Source organism: Caretta caretta, chromosome 1 (genome assembly GCF_965140235.1).
Source record: "Caretta caretta isolate rCarCar2 chromosome 1, rCarCar1.hap1, whole genome shotgun sequence".
Taxonomy (NCBI): domain Eukaryota; kingdom Metazoa; phylum Chordata; order Testudines; family Cheloniidae; genus Caretta; species Caretta caretta.
The window spans coordinates 244,989,199-245,006,865 of NC_134206.1; the positions used below are offsets into that span (position 1 = coordinate 244,989,199).

Consider the following 17,667-nt stretch of genomic DNA (forward strand, 5'->3'; position numbering starts at 1 on the left):
GTGTGATGCTTTTGCCGGGGACAGAACAGGAACGGAGTCTTAGAATTTAGTAAGTAAATCTAGCTAGATATGCGTTAGATTATGATTTCTTTAAATGGCTGAGAAATTAAGCTGTGCTGAATAGAATGGATATTCCTGTCTGCGTGTCTTTTTGTAACTTAAGCTTTTGCCTAGAGGGATTCTCTATGTTTTGAATCTAATTACCCTGTAAGGTATTTACCATCCTGATTTTACAGAGGTGATTCTTTTTATTGTTACTTCTTTTTTACTGTTTCTTCTATTAAAATTCTTCTTGTAAGACCTGAATGCTTTTCTCATTGTTTTTAAGATCCATGGGTTTGGGTCTGTGGTCACCTATGCAAATTGGTGAGGATTTTTTTTTTTAAACCAAACCTTCCACAGGAAGTGGGGTGCAAGGATTGGGAGGATTTTGGGGGGGAAAGACGTTTCCAAACAACGCTTTCCTAATAAAATAAACCCAGATAAACGTTTGGTGGTGGCAGTGGAAGTCCAAGGGCAAAGGGTAAAATAGTTTGTACCTTGGGGAAGTTTTAACCTAAGCTGGTAAAAGTAAGCTTAGGAGGTTTTCGTGTAGGTCCCCACATCTGTACCCTAGAGTTCAGAGAGTGGGGAAGGAACCTTGCAGGTATGTTAACCACATTCTCCCTCCACTAAGCTAAGATCCAGTGTTCAGCCTTGTACATTAATTCAGTAAGAATATTGCTATTTGATCCACTCATGACTGGAATTATGCAGAGGCCTGAAAATCAACACCTCAGCAACATACCTCTAGTAGTACAACTAACAACCAAGTCCATAGCTGAGAATGAAAACTGGCCATCATGGCATCCTCAGCTGAGTGTAGGACAATTCCTTCAGGAGACAGGTCACCTCAGCAGACTTGTATACATTCAAGTTTCCCTTCCTGGAGACCTCTACTACTATTTAGATACAAGAAGGCTATTTGGACTGGGAGAGAGAAAGCCCTACAGCATTACTTACATTTGCTTTCAAGTTCTATGCCACTTCTACTCTTCTGTGCTGGCCACCGATTCACCTCTTCAAACAGAATTTTAAAGCCTCTGTTCCCCACAGACCTGTCCGTCTTGAAATGTAGAGTCAGGTAGCTGCTGCTTGATAACAGATTAAGAGACTTCTTTTGGCCACACAAACTAGCTGCAAATTATGAAGAAGTGAGCACTTACACAGTGACAAAGCAAATTTGTCTGTCAAATTGTGCTAAACTTATTCCTAGGGCAGCCACATTTTTGAAAATAAAACCCAGGCCAATTAGATATGTCAAAACATTATAATGACAATGGAGACTCCCAGGGTAGGAGTCCAATTACAGTTCTTTTGCTAGCTCTGCTAGGATCTTAAATGATTTGCCCAAAGTTATTCAATGTCTGAGTGCTCCGGGATAAGTCTAGTGCTACAGTATGTGGGGATAATACTTTAAGTACAGGAGTATTTTAATATCCTTCCTGAAGAGGGTGAAAATATTTTTCTCCTCCCAAGAATATTCAGTTATGAGATGCTCTGGGCAGTTTGTTAGTAAACTGTCTGAGGAAAAGCTTTGACAAAGTCCTCCATATAGTTGTGTTTCACAAGACACAGTACTTCCTTAATCATCAAACTAACAGCTTCAGCCTCTAAGGGTCCTCTGTCAAAGCTGCAGAAGAAAAAGAAAAAAGAAGAGCCATACTCAAGAAAAGGAGACTTACATTCTAAAACAATCCTACTCTGTTTATGCCAAAACAGTAAGACTACCTTCACTATTCAAAACATAAAGGAGTAGTATCTGTCCATGAACGGCATATTAGATCAGATGCACATATAGAATGTAGTGCAGCAGGTCATAAGATACACAAGACTGAGCAAAGGAACAATGGAAACAGAAAGATAGTGAGACAGCAGCTCCCTCTTACTGTTACACCCATAAATAGTTCTAGAGAGAAGACAGAGTTCAAATTTTTTCAGGGTCCATCCTAGTCCCCGCCCAATAGCAACTGTAGAACAATTCCAGAAGCACTCATTACCTTTGGAAAACCTACAGTAACTCATATTTCCCTCTCCCTCACCTTGTTTCATTCCTCACATAGAGATTGTCCCCACATCATATGTTGGGGAACTTCCCTGAGACAAGGCAGGAGAGAGAGACAGAGAGAGAGAGAGAGATCAACACACCGAGCAGTCCTGAAGAGTTATTTGGACCATCATAGATGTTCAAAGAGTCCCAAATGCAGTCTCTTGCATTTTCTGTTACCAAGTCTCTGATCACAGCTTTCAATCTATTTCCTGAAGTGGAATAAACTGTCCAAGTGCAGTTCAGCATGTTGGGATAAGTGTTGGGGTAATTAGGAGATGTTATCTCAGCTGATCCAACTGGAATTAGATCCAAGATTGGACACCCTTAAAGAGAAAAATGAGAGAGTTTCAGAGGTTGAGATTTTGCCCTGAGAGGAATCTGTCTTCTCGAACATTCATTACAAATGGTTTGAAAATGCTAGAGCTGTACAAACAACGGATTCTTTTTTTTTTTTGATCACTGGCATAACTGGGAGATGGGGAGAGTGATTTATTTTTTTTAGTCAAAGGAAGCATTTTGATAGACCCAAAAGGAAAAACCATTTTCTTTTTTGAGTTTAGCATTTCAAAAGCAAAAATTTAACTAAAATTCATAATGAAGTCATTTTCAATAGTCGTAACAAAATGCTTTGATTTTTTCAACTCCCCCTCCCCCACTTCCACTGAAACAATTCAGTTAATTCTATACAAGTTTGCAAAAGGCCTCAGTCAACCTGAATCTGCTTTTTTATTTCCCCTCCTCCCCCCCACGCTGGAGGGGAAGGGGTGTGAAAAAGTTTCATCCAAAATTTTTCACCCAGCTTTGGAAAAATCTTGATCCCCTAGGATTTTCTAACAACAAAAGCAAGCAGACTTATGAGTGAAACTTAAATTCTATTGGTTTCTGCTTGAACAAAGCTCCTGTTGATACTAACTTCTACCTGCACAGCAAACGTAGTTCTCTGCACAGCTTGTTATAGTGCCCTTAACAGGTATATTTAAAATAGGAGAGCTGTTCTAGAAGAAGGAAAAGGGACCCATCATTTGGGAAGTGTGTTGAACTCTGGGAAGAGCCAAAGGCCAAGCTATCTGAGATCCTACAACCAGTACAGTTCAGCCACAGAGTAACATTTCTAATTAGACCAGATTCATACCTGGAAAAACATCCTTGGGCTAAACCCATTGAAACCAATGGATGTATTTCCTCCGTTTTATTTAGTAGAGTAGAGCAGGCTGCAGGGCTGAAATTTACTTATTTGTAAAATAAATTTTATTCTTTATTTACTCCAGGCTTCTCCAAAGTCCTTTTGCTTGTAAGTTTCATTTATGTAGGTTGTGAAAGGACAGTCATTTTCAGTTACTTCACCACTAGTAATTGGGCATCACACACATTTAGATTAAGACTAAGGTGTGGCATGGAGCTGGGTACATTTGGTGGGGCAGAGAGAGAGAGGAAGAACTGCAGGCTATTGGGAATGACATAGGGAAGGGTCTAGAAAAACTGGATGTCACACTAGGGTTCACATTTTCAAGCTTTAAAAAAAAAAAAGTATGCTTCTTCTCCCAGATGTGTCACATATGGCATGACAGCCTACCCAGTTTAGCTAGAACTCCAGGATGCAAGGGCAAAGGGGGAAAAGCAGACAGAGTTCCTTTCCCATCACTCAAAATCTGAGGGAGCTGAGGCTGGCTTTGAGATTAGCTAAGAATTCCTTTATGTTCCAGCTACCAACACGTCTCTGGTCCTGTGTGGCAGCTCACAATGCAGGAACAGAAACAAAGCAGCAGCCAGCTAATATTAAAGAAACAGAACTGTGGACGTATCACCCAGACTGAATGAAGGGCAGTTGTTAAGGAACTAAGACGGCTATATTACTGGCTACGTTCTGGTATTGAAGTTAGCCATAGCAGAGCCCCTCCCACAACCGAAATCCAGGAGACATTTAGAAAAGCTATTTTTGGTTTGATTGTTTGCATCTCCCCTCCCTGCATTGCTGGCATAGAGAGCTAGAACTGATCTTACCTTTTTCAGCAGCTTTCAATTTTCCTAAAGCAGAACCTAAAATGAGAGAGTTACCATACTCACTGTTAAAGGTTAAACTCACCATACAAATAAACTAGGGATTCTGAATGCCTCAATGGGTAGATAAGGACTCTTGAGTGATTAGGCATTAAGAACCATACTCTGACACAGTGTCAGGTAGTTTTCCCTATATTTACAGTAAGATCTGTATGGTCTCCACATACATAATAGTAAAACTCATTTACCAGAACTGACAGTATGCTTATATTGGATAGACCTTTTACATGGACAAAACATTCTGCTTGTTTTGTTATGTGGCATAACAAAAGGGGGCGGGGGGAAATTGATGGATTAGGTTGTTGTGATCACAAAGTGATTTGCTTTCATGAAAAAGAGAAGTATCCTAAGGGACAAAGCAATAATTTTTCATATCTATGATGTCTTTGATCCCAGGGTATCAAAAGTTATTTCGTAGTAGGACAGTAGCATCCAGTGTGCTAGGTGTTATCCTCATATGGATGACAGTCCCTGCCCCAAAGGGCTTCCAATCCAGGGCTACAAGAGAAAGGTGATGAGTGATGAAGAAAAAAGTCAATTTTTTTTATCTATCATTTTCAAAAACTAGCCAACCTTAACTGTTGTATTAGTTAGCTAGTTATTCTTGTAGGTGCAGCAGAAGTGAGTCTTGAGATGTGGGGGGTGGGGGAGGTGTTTGAAGGAGGAAAGCAGACTTGCATACTAGTTCGGGGGGGGAGTTCAGTGCATAAGGAGAGAGAGAGAAAGGAAAAGAATGGTCATGAAAGAAGTCAACAAGTAGGGATGGTGATAGGAGTTAGTAGTTTATGCAGAGCAGAATGGGTGGGGTCACCGGAAGATACAGTACATTGGTTAGGCTGTTAATTAGTGACCTTCATTTCACAGATGGGAAGAGAAAATGCAGAAGTTTGGTGAATTGCTTGAATACCTAGTAAATAGTAGAAACTGGGCTGGAACCAGACTTCTGATGCTCAATAAGCCTCCTCTCTGGAGGAGATAGGATAAGCCTCTCTCTACTGTAGTGTTTTACATCTTCCAGATATTGTATGAAGATTTATTAAAAAGCTGCTTCTTTAGGTTTGTTTTCTTTTTATAAATGGTCACGAGACTCTCCTGCTATGTATTTTTCTCTTACATTTTGCATAACCTTCCTTTATACTCCGCTCCCACTCCTTCACTCAAAACCAAATCTGCAACCAACTTACCAGGTTGTAGATCATGGAAAGAGTAGGTCAGAACAAACCCTTCTGTAGCCACTTCAGCACTTGATGTGAAGGTCAGCATCACCACTGGACCATCAGACTTTAAAGGATAGAGTGAAATTTCCCCACAGAAGTTACCTGCCAGGTAGTAGGATTCCAACTGGTAACCATGAAAGGCATAATGCTAGGCTATTGTATTTTACCCAGACCGGTTATACCGCACCTCAGAAAAATGAAGCCTTAAACTATACCTTTATAAATACCTCATGTATCAGTGAGAAATGAAACCTCAGCCTGTTGAGCCACCTTGAGTTCATTCAACTCTGATTAACAGGCTGAGGGGCTTGTTTACACTTACAGAGCTGCAGCTGCCCTGGTGCAGCTTTAGTGGAGACACTACCTATGCAGACAGGAAACCTCCTCCTGTTGACATAGGTACTCCGCCTCCCCAAGAAGCCCTCCCATCGACACAGTGCTGTTACACTGGGGGTTAGGTTGGTATAACCTATGTCATTCAGGGGGTGTGGAAAATCTACAATCCTGAGTGACGTAGTTACATCGACCTATGTTTGTAGTGTAGTGCTAACATAGAGCAGAATTCCAAATGTTATTGTACACGCTTCTTATAAACAAAACGGTGCCCTTCTCACAACAGAGAAAGTGCCCTTTGACTAAAACAAACCAAGAGGTAAAAACACACCTGCTGTAACCATTAAAAGCTTTAGGGTATGGTGGTTGGGTTGGGGGAAGATGGTGCTTTCAGACAGACATCTGATGGCTGAAAATTAACCGATCCTATAAATCTTACACACTGGTCATGCTATGGCGCTAATGAGATTTTAGTTATTCTTCCATTTAAATGTTTGGACTGTTAGGGTTACACACAAGGGAGGGAACAGTCTCTTTGGAAGTTATTTTGTTGTTTAACAGTTTTCATATAAGACGCATTTTTATGTGGAGACCAATGGATTGATCACAGGGCATCACGTTCATTGGAGAATGAGCCACTTCAGTGCCCTGAAGGCTAGAACTGTTTGAGACAATGTATAATTAGTAGAAATTCCTTGAGGGCCCCATAATAGTATCTGCTGCAATTTATTTCCAGTTCAACTGTCACTTTCTTACTGTCATGCACAGCATTGTTGAGAGAAGCATCATAGGAAGCATTCCACATGCGAATGTGCATTTGTTCCCAAGATATTGAATGGCCAACAATTTGGTGACTGACACCTGCCTCTAAGGCAAATTTATCGTGAACAGTGAAACAGTCAACCAATCCCATCTCTACAACAGAGCTACAGAAGTGGTTCCTAGAAATGGAAATGATGATGAATTAGTAGAAGACACTCCCCTAAAGTCAGTATTAACAGAAACAAAGTTGGAATTCTTCTTTTCATGTGGCAAATTGCCCAGTGGTCTGCTAAGAAAACTGGAAGAGTTTCCCTCTTCCACTCTCAGCAGCACCACAAGCAAATCTCTCACCTATCAACTCCTTGCTTGGCCCAAATCCTTCATACACCATCAGTTGTCCATGGCAATCAGACAGAGTCTTTTCAGTCCAGAAGGCCAGGAAATCAAGCCGAATGATGGATTTTAACGGGGCTACAATTCGCCAGTGGCAACTGCAGGGCAAGAACAAATTCAAAACACTCATTAACACCCAATCACATGCACCCTACAACTGGCTCACATTTCCAAGGGATTGTTACTAAAATGGGGTGGAAGGAACAAGGAAAGAAAAGAATTTGAGTCTGTTTTAAAAAACAAAAACAAACCCCAGAAAACAAAGTGGAGATTCTAATCCAGGGTGGGATGTTGGTTTGAATCCATTTCTGGTATAGAAATTATGAATAATAAAATAAACTATCAACCAATTGATGAAAGTGGACATAAAATTATGACACTGATTCAGAAACAAGATGGACCAATGCCAACGAGGCTTCCTCGCTGCCTAACACTTCACTGAGCAACCACCCCTACTCACCGCTCCCTCCTAGTGGGAAAAGCTAGGGGAAGAAAGGGCTAGTAACTGCCCTTTTTACCACCTTGCCTGAGTTATTCTATGCCAGAGGACGGGGAGGGAGAGCCCCTTTCAGCATTTCATCTGACATGATGAATGGTTTCACCAGAACGATGCCAGATTTGGCCACTAATTGTTAGAAAGGGTGTAGTAGCACTAGCCGTTCTGATCACCATGCCTTCACGTGAGAGGCAGATAGGAGCCACAGAAGGTAATTGTGGAACCTGTTCAGTTTTTCAAAAGATGTGTACTGAAACACAGAAGTTAGATATGGAAGAAGTCATATTCATTCATCCCAGATCATCCACAGTTTTGTAGAACCCAATTTAAGAGTTCCAAGAAACAGGATTAAACAAGTTCACTCTCACCTGGTGGTGTTAGGATAGCCATGGGGATATCCTGGTGACTGGATCAATCCTTCCAGGTCTGTGAGAATGACATCCCTACAGCGTAACAATTCTTGGTCCACATCCTTGGGGCGTTTCACTGCCTTTCCAATCTTTGGCCCTAGAAAGAAACTTTGGGATTCAATTTGCGCCTGTCTTTTAAATACACTTCCACCAATGGCCCAGACAATACCACATGACTGCCCCTAGAAGATTAAAGTCCATGTAAAGAAAGCTGAAAATTAAAATGCCTCATTTTAAAATTAAAATTAGTCTGGAAAACAAAACACAGTTGGACAGCCAACTAATTTGATACCAATAGTGATTATTTTCCATTATTCAAGACATTTCTGCTTGTTATTTATGTTCTCTGTAAAAAGAAATATCAAAGCCAATTTTAGGGTCATTCCAGCTTTCTTCATTCTGTATTTTTCTAATTTCTCATGTAGGACTCAGTAAAATGAGAGCTCTATTTTGGTGCTCAATAAGAACTCACTTGGTTCCCCCAGAAGGGAGTCCCCTCTTCTATATCCACCCCACTGCCTTCTGGAAGCAAGCAGAGTCCTGAAATTTTATAGGTTAGTTTGAAGTGGAGGTCAAATGGTTTAGCTCACTCTCTACCAGCCATCTCTCTATTGAGCAGTGCGTGTGTCACCTTACCATACCTTGGACTCTGAAGACCATGTACTCAATGCCAAAGGCAGCAAGGGTCAGAGAATGGAACACCACTTTCACCACAGGGCCAGGACTCAGAAAGGTCATAGGCGACTGCAGGACACCACATAGTTCAGCTAGGAGAGAAACAAACCCAAGCAAAAGGAGAAATATTAGAAACTGCTCTGGAGAAAAATCCTTTAAGTGCAACTTTTAGTTGCATAAATAGTTACAAAGTTAATACAAAAAGAAAAGGAGTACTTGTGGCACCTTAGAGAGTAACAAATTTATTTGAGCATAAGCTTTCGTGAGCTACAGCTCACTTCATTGGATGCATTCAGTGAAAAATACAGTGGGGAGATTTATATTGATAGAGAACATGAAACAATGGGTGTTACCATACACACTGTAACGAGAGTGATCACTTAAGGTGAGCTATTACCAGCAGAAGAGTGGGGGGGAAAAGCCTTTTGTAGTGATAATCAAGGTGGGCCATTTCCAGCAGTTGACAAGAACGTCTGAGGAACGGGGGGGAGGGGAATAAACATGGGGAAATAGTTTTACTTTGTGTAATGACCCATCCACTCCCAGTCTCTATTCAAGCCTAAGTTAATTGTATCCAGTTTGCAAATTAATTCCAATTCAGCAGTCTCTCACTGGAGTCTGGTTTTGAAGTTTTTTTGTTGAAGAATTGCCACTTTTAGGTCTGTAATCGAGTGACCAAAGAGATTGAAGTGTTCTCCGACTGGTTTTTGAATGCTATAATTCTTGACATCTGATTTGTGTCCATTTATTCTTTTACATAGAGACTGTCCAGTTTGACCAATGTACATGGCAGAGGGGCATTGCTGGCACATGATGGCATATATCACATTGGTAGATGTGCAGGTGAACGAGCCTCTGATAGTGTGGCGGATGTGATTAGGCCCTATGATGGTGTCCCCTGAATAGATATGTGGGCACAGTTGGCAACGGGCTTTGTTCCTGGGTTAGTGGTTCTGTTGTGTGGTGTGTGGTTGCTGGTGAGTATTTGCTTCACGTTGGGGGGCTGTCTGTAAGCAAGGACTGGCCTGTCTCCCAAGATCTGTGAGTGATGGGTCATCCTTCAGGATAGGTTGTAGATCCTTGATGATGCGCTGGAGAGGTTTTAGTTGGGGGCTGAAGGTGACGGCTAGTGGTGTTCTGTTATTTTCTTTTTTGGGCCTGTCCTGTAGTAGGTGACTTTGACAGAGCCAGAAGAGTACCCCAATCTGTTTCTTCATTTCAGCAGGTGAGTATTGTAGTTTAAGAATGCTTGATAGAGATCTTGTAGGTGTTTGTCTGAGGGGTTGGAGCAAATGTGGTTGTATCATAGAGCTTGGCTGTAGACAATGGATCGTGTGGTGTGGTCTGGGTGAAAACTGGAGGCATGTAGGTAGGAATAGCGGTCAGTAGGTTTCTGGTATAGGGTGGTGTTTATGTGACCATTGTTTATTAGCACTGTAGTGTCCAGGAAGTGGATCTCTTGTGTGGACAGGACCAGGCTGAGGTTGATGGTGGGATGGAAATTGTTGAAATCATGGTGGAATTCCTCAAGGGCTTCTTTTCCATGGGTCCAGATGATGAAGATGTCATCAATATAGCACAAGTAGAGTAAGGGCATTAGGGTACAAGAGCTGAGGAAGCGTTGTTCTAAGTCAGCCATAAAAATGTTGGCATACTGTGGGGCCATGTGGGTACCCATAGCAGTGCCGCTGATTTGTTAACTCCTGGAAATGGCCCACCTTGATTATCACTTCAAAAGGTTCTCTCCCCCGACCCCACTCTCCTGCTGTATAGGCAAACCTTTAGATACAAGTAGCCATTTCCCACGTTGGTTGAATAATGAAATCACTGGGGGGGGTGGGGTGTTATTTTTAGATCAGGGCTGTTTTATTGGTTAAAAACTAAAATCAGAAGCCATAAGTATATAACCCTATCATTATCATTGATACATTTCTTACAAAAGTGAACTGTAAGGGGGGTTGTAAAAACGGTTTTACTTCAGGTAAGGGGTACATCTCCTGGAAAAAAGTCAAGAAACACGGACTTAGGCCAGAAAGTCTAATCTATTCAAATACTACACCATGATTTCCACACACCCTCCCTTGCCATTTGTACAACTCGATTAAGGGCCCGACTCTCTGCTGCTTTAAACTGATGCATTGACCTCAACAGAAATAAGTCAAACATACACTCAGCAGAGAATAGGGCCTTAAAATTTAGCTGAAAGTAAATTCAGCCTGCAGCCAGCACAGTCACTCTGTGGAAACCGGCCAGTTTTAAAAAAGATTCAACATCCCGAGGAGAAAAGCTTCAGCTAGATGATTGATTACCTACTACTTTTCTTCCTCTTTGGCCCTCTTCATATATCCCTAGGAGCTCCACTTGGCAGTTCCGGGAGGCTGGTATTGACAGATGCTTTACTGTGAGCTTTGCCATGCCTCTGGGAGACATTCTGAGCACCCAAGAGCAATTCAAACTTCCCATGGAGCCTGATGAGCAAGGGGAGGAGAAGAAACCTCTGGGCTCTGTTAACTCCACTTCCAATGGACATTCTGCACAGAAAGAGCATATGATGGTCATAGAAGCACTGGGAAAGAGTTTTTGCTGCTCTACAACTCCTATTAGTTAGGTCTTAGATCAGGGATCCTAAAGGTATGTCTACACTATGAAATTAGGTCGAATTTATAGAAGTCGGTTTTTTAGAAATCGGTTTTATATATTCAAGTGTGTCCCCACAGAAAATGCTCTAAGTGCATTAAGTACATTAATTCAGCAGAGTGCTTCCACAGTACAGAGGCAAGCGTCGACTTCTGGAGTGTTGCACTGTGGGTAGCTATCCCTCAGTTCCCGCAGTCTCCGGAAATGAGATTCAAAAGTTCGCAGTTCTTTTCCTGTCTACCTGGCCAGTGCATCTGAGTTGAGAGTGCTGTCCAGAGTGGTCACAATGAAGCACTCTGGGATAGCTCCCGGAGGCCAATACCGTTGAATTGTGTCCACAGTACCCCAAATTCAACCCGGCAAGGCCGATTTAAGCGCTAATCCACTTCTCAGGGGTGGAGTAAGGAAATCGATTTTAAGAGCCCTTTAAGTCGGAAAAAAGGGCTTCTTCGTGTGGATGGGTGCACGTTTACATCGATTTAATGCTGCTAAACTCGACCTAAAGTTCTAGTGTAGACCAGGGCTAAGAGGACAATATTGCCAATGGGAAACAGCTTGTTAGTACTGCATGTTACTGCTTCAGTCTTCTAGTCATCACTGAGACCCAGGGCACTAAATGTCTCTCTAGTAAGACAGAAAGTTTGCCCTCAGTTACAAACATGCAGTCCTTTGAAGCCAGTTGAAATGCACAGGTGTAACCGAGGGCAAATTTTTGCTTCTCCCTAATAAAGATATTGTATAGTCCCCATAATTTAGTATTTAAGCATTCCCCAGGTCTCTAGTGCCTGGAATGATAGAAGTGAAACACTCTGGTACAGTCAGAGGATGAGTTTTCGATGCTAAAAGGCAAGCACAGTGCTTTGCAGAAAGCCCCAGCAATCCAGCTACTAGAAGCAAGATGGGCAACATCCCCAAAGTGACTGTGTGCCCAGCTTGCCAGGCCTTTAAGAGGGGAGACCAAAAGAGAGTTAGCAAATCTGGCCTGACCGCTCATCCAAACAGCCAATGACCCAGGACAGTCCCAGAGTGAACTGGGTATACAATGGGGAGAAACCTAACAAAGCTATCCAGCTCAAGCCTTCACATATTCATTGATCTGGACAGTTTTCCAGTGTGACGATTTATTCTTTGTCTGACACTGGTCTCTTACCAACCTGTCCAGCCTTAGGCAACAGGCTCAGCAAGTTAGTGGATGTTTTCTGGGAAAGCAAAGAACGCTTTCCCTGCTTATAAAGCACACAGGTAAGGGCACAAGAAGAACAGAGCTGTGGTGGCTTGTGCTCCATGCACACAAAGGGGAATCAAATGCAGCATTTCTCAAGTGGAAAGAGACCGAATCAATAGGGAAATATTTTGAAGCATCTGTGTGAGTGTTGTAAACAAACAAAAAACTGCCAGTCAGAGCTGTGTCCCCCTTTAATCCTGTATACAATAGGGCTTTTTGCGCCCCACAGCAGTATCTTTTAAAAGCCATAATCTCTATGTAGCAGCGTTTGTACTTTGTCATTTCCTCCACCACTGAAGCTTGTGAAATCTCTGCTAATGCTAGCATTGACCTCACCACCCCTCACCCCAGACATTACGCATGAGCATGGAATGCTGACTACGGGAAAAAGTTTACAGTTCACAGCGTAGAAGGCTGGGTGGTTAGGCTAGGAACCCAAAGGAAGTAGCATGTACCCCACCTCTATTCTACATCTAAGCAAATTAAATGACTCCAATGCTGAGGTCGCTATGCTGGTAACTGATGCTCTCTGTATGAAAAAGAGGTACTGCATTGCTAGCAACTGTGTGAGCATCCCCACCCACTACATAAGAATGACCATAATAGATCAGACTACAGGTCCATCTAGCCCAGTATCCGGTCTTCCGACAGTGGCCAATGCCAGGTGCCCCAGAGGGAATGAACAGAACAGGTAATCAAGTGATCCATCCCATCGCCCATTCATAGCTTCTGGCAAACAGAGGCTAGGGACACCATCCCTGCCCATCCTGGCTAATGGGCGTTGATGGACCTAGCCTCCATGAACTTATCTAGTTCTTTTTTGAACCCTGTTATAGTCTTGGCCTTCATAACATCCTCTGGCAAGGAGTTCCACAGGTTGACTGTGCATTGTGTGAAGAAATACTTCCTTTTGTTTGTTTTAAACCTGCTGCCTATTAATTTCGTTTGGTGACCCCCAGTTCTTGTTGTTTACTCCTTCTCATAACACACTTCCTTATTTACTTTCTCCACACTAGTCATGATTTTATACACATCTATCATAGCCCCCACACTGTCCTGGAGGCATCATTCTGTAGGGATATTTCAGTCTCTATGGCCATTCAAATCCCTGACCTCTGCTGAAACTATCAGCATGAGTGCCAGTTGTAGGATGACCAGATGTCCCAATTTTTCCACACTTTCTATCTGGTGACCCTAGCCAGTTACCATGGCTTAGAGGCACATATTGCTTGCCTGTGTTCTCTGGTAACAGTGCGAGCGAGCTGAGCTGGCGGTAGTAACTCCTGAACAGGCTGGATTTTTAAAACAGTGAGCAATAGCACTTGGGACCTTGCCAAAGACAGCGTCTTGGTTTAAGGGTTCTTTTGCTTTTTCTCCATGTTTTCACCATTCTTTTCCTTCAATGCTGTCTGCTCATCTGTGGTAGAGAAGCTTTTTGTGTGTGTGAAGTGTGCGGCAGGTGGGAGAGGTTGAGTCAAGGGCCAAAATTGTTTATCATCATATTTGTATTACAGTAGCCTCTAAGCCCCAGCCAAAATTGGGACCCAGTTATGCAAGGTGCTGTACATAAGCCCAGCAAGAGACTGTTTCTGCCCTGCACAGCTTGCAGTCTAAATAGACAAGACTGACAAAGGGTGGCAGACAGGAAATATTACACTTTTACAGATGGTGAATTGAGGTACAAAGGATTCAGTGAATTGCCCAAGATCACACAGGACATCTGGGGCAGAGGCAGGAACTGAATCCAGTTCTTCTGATTTAGTCCAGTGCCTTAACCACAAAAGGATCCTTCTTCTCTGGATGTACTTGGGTCTGCTCTCATCCACCCCATCCCCTCCAAAAAAAAAAAAATAAAGTCAAGCATTCCCTGTGTCTCCTCCTCAGAGTACAGAGCCCTGAGAGGTGGTGCTTTAAAATCATGCACTCTGATTGTGTCCTCTCTCTCTCTCTCTCTCTCAGAAAGCTGTCCAAGGTTTATTCAATAGAACATTCTGAAAGCAGATGGTGCAAAATGCCTCTTAGCACCATGGATAAATGGAACTGTGTTTGGAGCCAAAAAATCTTAACTACAATGGGTCTTTCTGAAATCCTTGCTGACTCAGGAATGCAAAGGGTTAGTCCCAGTGCTGTCACTTACTTTTAAGATCACCTACAATAATGAGTAAATTCCATGAAGGAAAATGTAGGTTACCTACATTAGAAACTGGTCATTACAGTAAAGGCTGGTCCATATAAGAGTTTTGAAAGTCTGCTACCGCTTTCATATAGGGGACTTGGTCCTTCAACTCAAGTGGCTGCATTCCGTGCCGTTAGCTCCGAAAGGAGCAGGTTCAGTCCCTGCTCTTGGCCCAAACAGGGTTGGTTACTCCCTAGTTTACCAGTTTGTGAAAAGGGCATTCTGACATTTACCTAACTTACAAGGATGAGGGTTAATTAGTATTTTAAGTCAAGCAAGTCATAATCCTGTAAGAAAACCTACTAGTTAGGGGCCAAATTCTCAGGAAAGAAGAAAATGGAGAATTTATTCTATAGCCAACTTTCAAAATATATTTAATCCCTTGGCCAACAGTTCAAGCAATATTAAAAGGAGGATGGAAATTGTTTTCTGATTGGCAGTTATGCTAGTAGTATGGGGCTGGAAGGGCACGAGAACATGGTGGCTGATATCAAATGGCTTAAAGTTCTAGAGTGGGGCAATGTAAGGAAAACAGCAAGAAGGTTTGTGTTTGTTTTAAAAAAGGGAAAAAAGTCACTGAGGAAAATAGCTTATGGTTGATGGAATTCAAAAGAAAACAAGTAATTTTGTTTGTTGCCCCCAGTTTAGACTCCTACAATGATAGATTCTCTTAGCTTGTCTGCACTAGTCTGGGAGTTAAAAGAGGATTATTTGTATCTAACCCTATGATCTCATCAATAGGCAATTGCAAGAAATCCACTGTAATTACAAAGTTTTTGGCCTTTATACACTTTGGCAACAGTTGCCTAGCTTGACACCCTGTACCGTACTACCAAGCTGAACCTTGGTCCACCACTTTCCACAGGATACAAGGGTATGCAAGAGACAGACAAGCAGCACTATTAACTGAACGTAGCTGCAGGAGAGTTTTTACCTTGTCTGTAAGCAGCTCCTGTTAGCTTTGTAGGCCGTTTCATTGGTGTCTGTGTTAAGGTTTCATGTCCATTCTTACTTACCTGAAGCGCATTTGGTTCAATCTCTGTAGAGAGAGGTACAACATGCCTATTACTAGGACAGTTTAATAAAGATGTCCTGGGCTATGTGTAATTTGTAGAGAGAGACAGCTTTGTGGGAAACCAGACAGTACCCATACACAGGATTAAGATATCCCACCAAGAGTCAGATTGACCATAGCCTTACTCATGAAGTGATAATGGAATGCTAAACCTTTCAAATGAAACCATCTAGAGGCAAAAGTGAACATAAGCAAGCGATAGTAAAACCTCCACCATAGAAACTGATTTACAGGTGGAGATCGGTGCACTTCTCTTCCTGAGACTGGTTATCTTAGGGTAAACTCATGAAAAAGCAAACTATAGAAAGCTAATGCCCAACAACCATCGATACTAGATCTTCCAATATGAAAGAGACCTCTAACCACTTTCCAATTCATCTGGGGGAGCCGATTGGAGACAGCTACCCTCATGGGCCACACTTAACAATCCTGAATTAGTAGTGACCACTGTAAAAAGGCTGAAATTTGTTTCTTCCTCCTCATTTGAGTTAACAGTAGGTGTAAAAATCATGCTTATTCTATGAGAAGGCACTGGCTGATGACTGCTCTAAGCAGGCCAACAACTGAATAGTTTTAACCCCTTATGCCAAAAATCAGGATGTGGAACAGAGCTGTATTTGCCACCACTGCAGTTCTGCTGGTATACAATTTTTTAAAATATATCTATATATAAAAGCATTATGCTGAGTCACACATAGCTACAATATCAAAAGGATTTTTTTGATCACCAGAGTAGGTTTTTGTTTTGCATCCTCCTGAACTAGGCTGACAAGATACAGGATGGATAATTAGGAATATCCCTTGGGATGCATGGCAGCCACATCAGTAGTGAAATTGCTGTGGGGAAGAAATAAGTGGTTTGCTCTATTTCAGTTAGGGAAACATCCCAATTCCATAGGCATGGCGGTTTGTGAGGATACCAAGTAGGAGACCACACACACACACAAACATTCTTCCCTTCACCTCTAAGTGTTCCTTGCACAGTAAAGAACATGGTCCACTTCCTTTTAAGAGGCACATACTGTATTTTATAGTCACTCTCTAGTGAGCTGTGTTATTGATTACTCTTTGTACAGCACATACTCTGAAGTGTTCAAAATGCACTTGTCTCGAGTTTGGTGTGTATTGGTGCATTGTACTTCATTTCAGATTATCCCAGAAGTTCTGAGTCTCTAAAATCGGGCTGACAGATTTTGGTTTTGGATGAAAAAAAAATGTTTTTTTCCACCCCTACAGCCACTTTATTTGATTTAGAACCAGCAAAAAAAATTAGCAAACACACAAAAATATGAACCCCCCCCAAAAAAACCCCAAAACAAAAACACCCCATCACTTTTTAAAACCAAAATTTTTCCAGTTTCCAGGGAGGAATGTGGGGGTGGAAAAGGTTACAGGAAATTTCAAACACAAGACTTATGTATTTTTTTCCACATATCTCATGAAAAATAATGGTATTTTTCCATCTGCTATCCACAAAATACTTTGAATACTTCCAGAAAGCTCTGCCTTTAGGACACACGCTTAGAGGAAAGAAGGATATTTACTTCTTATTGTGGATTTGATCCAGTCCAGGAAGACTCTCACCCTTGTATAAACTCCTGGTTTCTTTGGCCTGGCACAACCAACACCCCAGCTGATGATGCCATAAAGAATAAATGGCTCTTTTTCATGATGGCAAACCAACGGGCCACCAGAATCACCCTGAAAGCACACAAACAAACAGAGGGACTTTAGAATATTAGTAGAAACGTCCTACATTCATTTGTCTTCTACACTCTTAGAGACAGAAGCTAACAGCAGTCACAGACCATAGCTAAGAGGAAAAGTCTGAATATGAGTACTGAGTATGCCCAGCTCATGCTCCTGGTTTCTTAGTCATGGACTAGGATGGCTAATTCAATAAATCAGATTGTTAGTAAGGCAAAGTGGTCTGGAAGATTGAACATAGGGTTCAGAATCAGGAGGTACTAAATTCAGTCACATTTTATATAAAGATTCCATTTATAATCTGTATAAGATTCCAAGCTTGTCACTCTGAAACGTAGCACACTTGTAGAATCAGGGTGAACTGATGTAAACAGCAACAATGGCTGTAGCTGTTTTTGTTTAGAGTACCACCAG

The 17,667-nt window shown here is 42.0% G+C and overlaps 1 protein-coding gene across 1 annotated transcript in view; it reads right to left on the reverse strand.

Moving 5' to 3' along the window:
- LOC125634354 (ovochymase-1) overlaps positions 1-17,667 on the reverse strand; it is a 41,118-nt gene that overhangs the window by 7,150 nt on the left and 16,301 nt on the right. Inside the window, exons 13-22 of the mRNA XM_048844995.2 lie at positions 17,091-17,247; positions 15,406-15,510; positions 10,743-10,964; positions 8,400-8,525; positions 7,717-7,855; positions 6,811-6,950; positions 5,332-5,466; positions 4,091-4,126; positions 2,188-2,412; positions 1,003-1,176 (exon numbers count right to left, since the gene is read on the reverse strand). Of these exons, the coding sequence (XP_048700952.2) occupies positions 1,003-1,176; positions 2,188-2,412; positions 4,091-4,126; positions 5,332-5,466; positions 6,811-6,950; positions 7,717-7,855; positions 8,400-8,525; positions 10,743-10,964; positions 15,406-15,510; positions 17,091-17,247 (1,459 nt within the window). The remainder of the gene's footprint in view (positions 1-1,002; positions 1,177-2,187; positions 2,413-4,090; positions 4,127-5,331; positions 5,467-6,810; positions 6,951-7,716; positions 7,856-8,399; positions 8,526-10,742; positions 10,965-15,405; positions 15,511-17,090; positions 17,248-17,667) is intronic.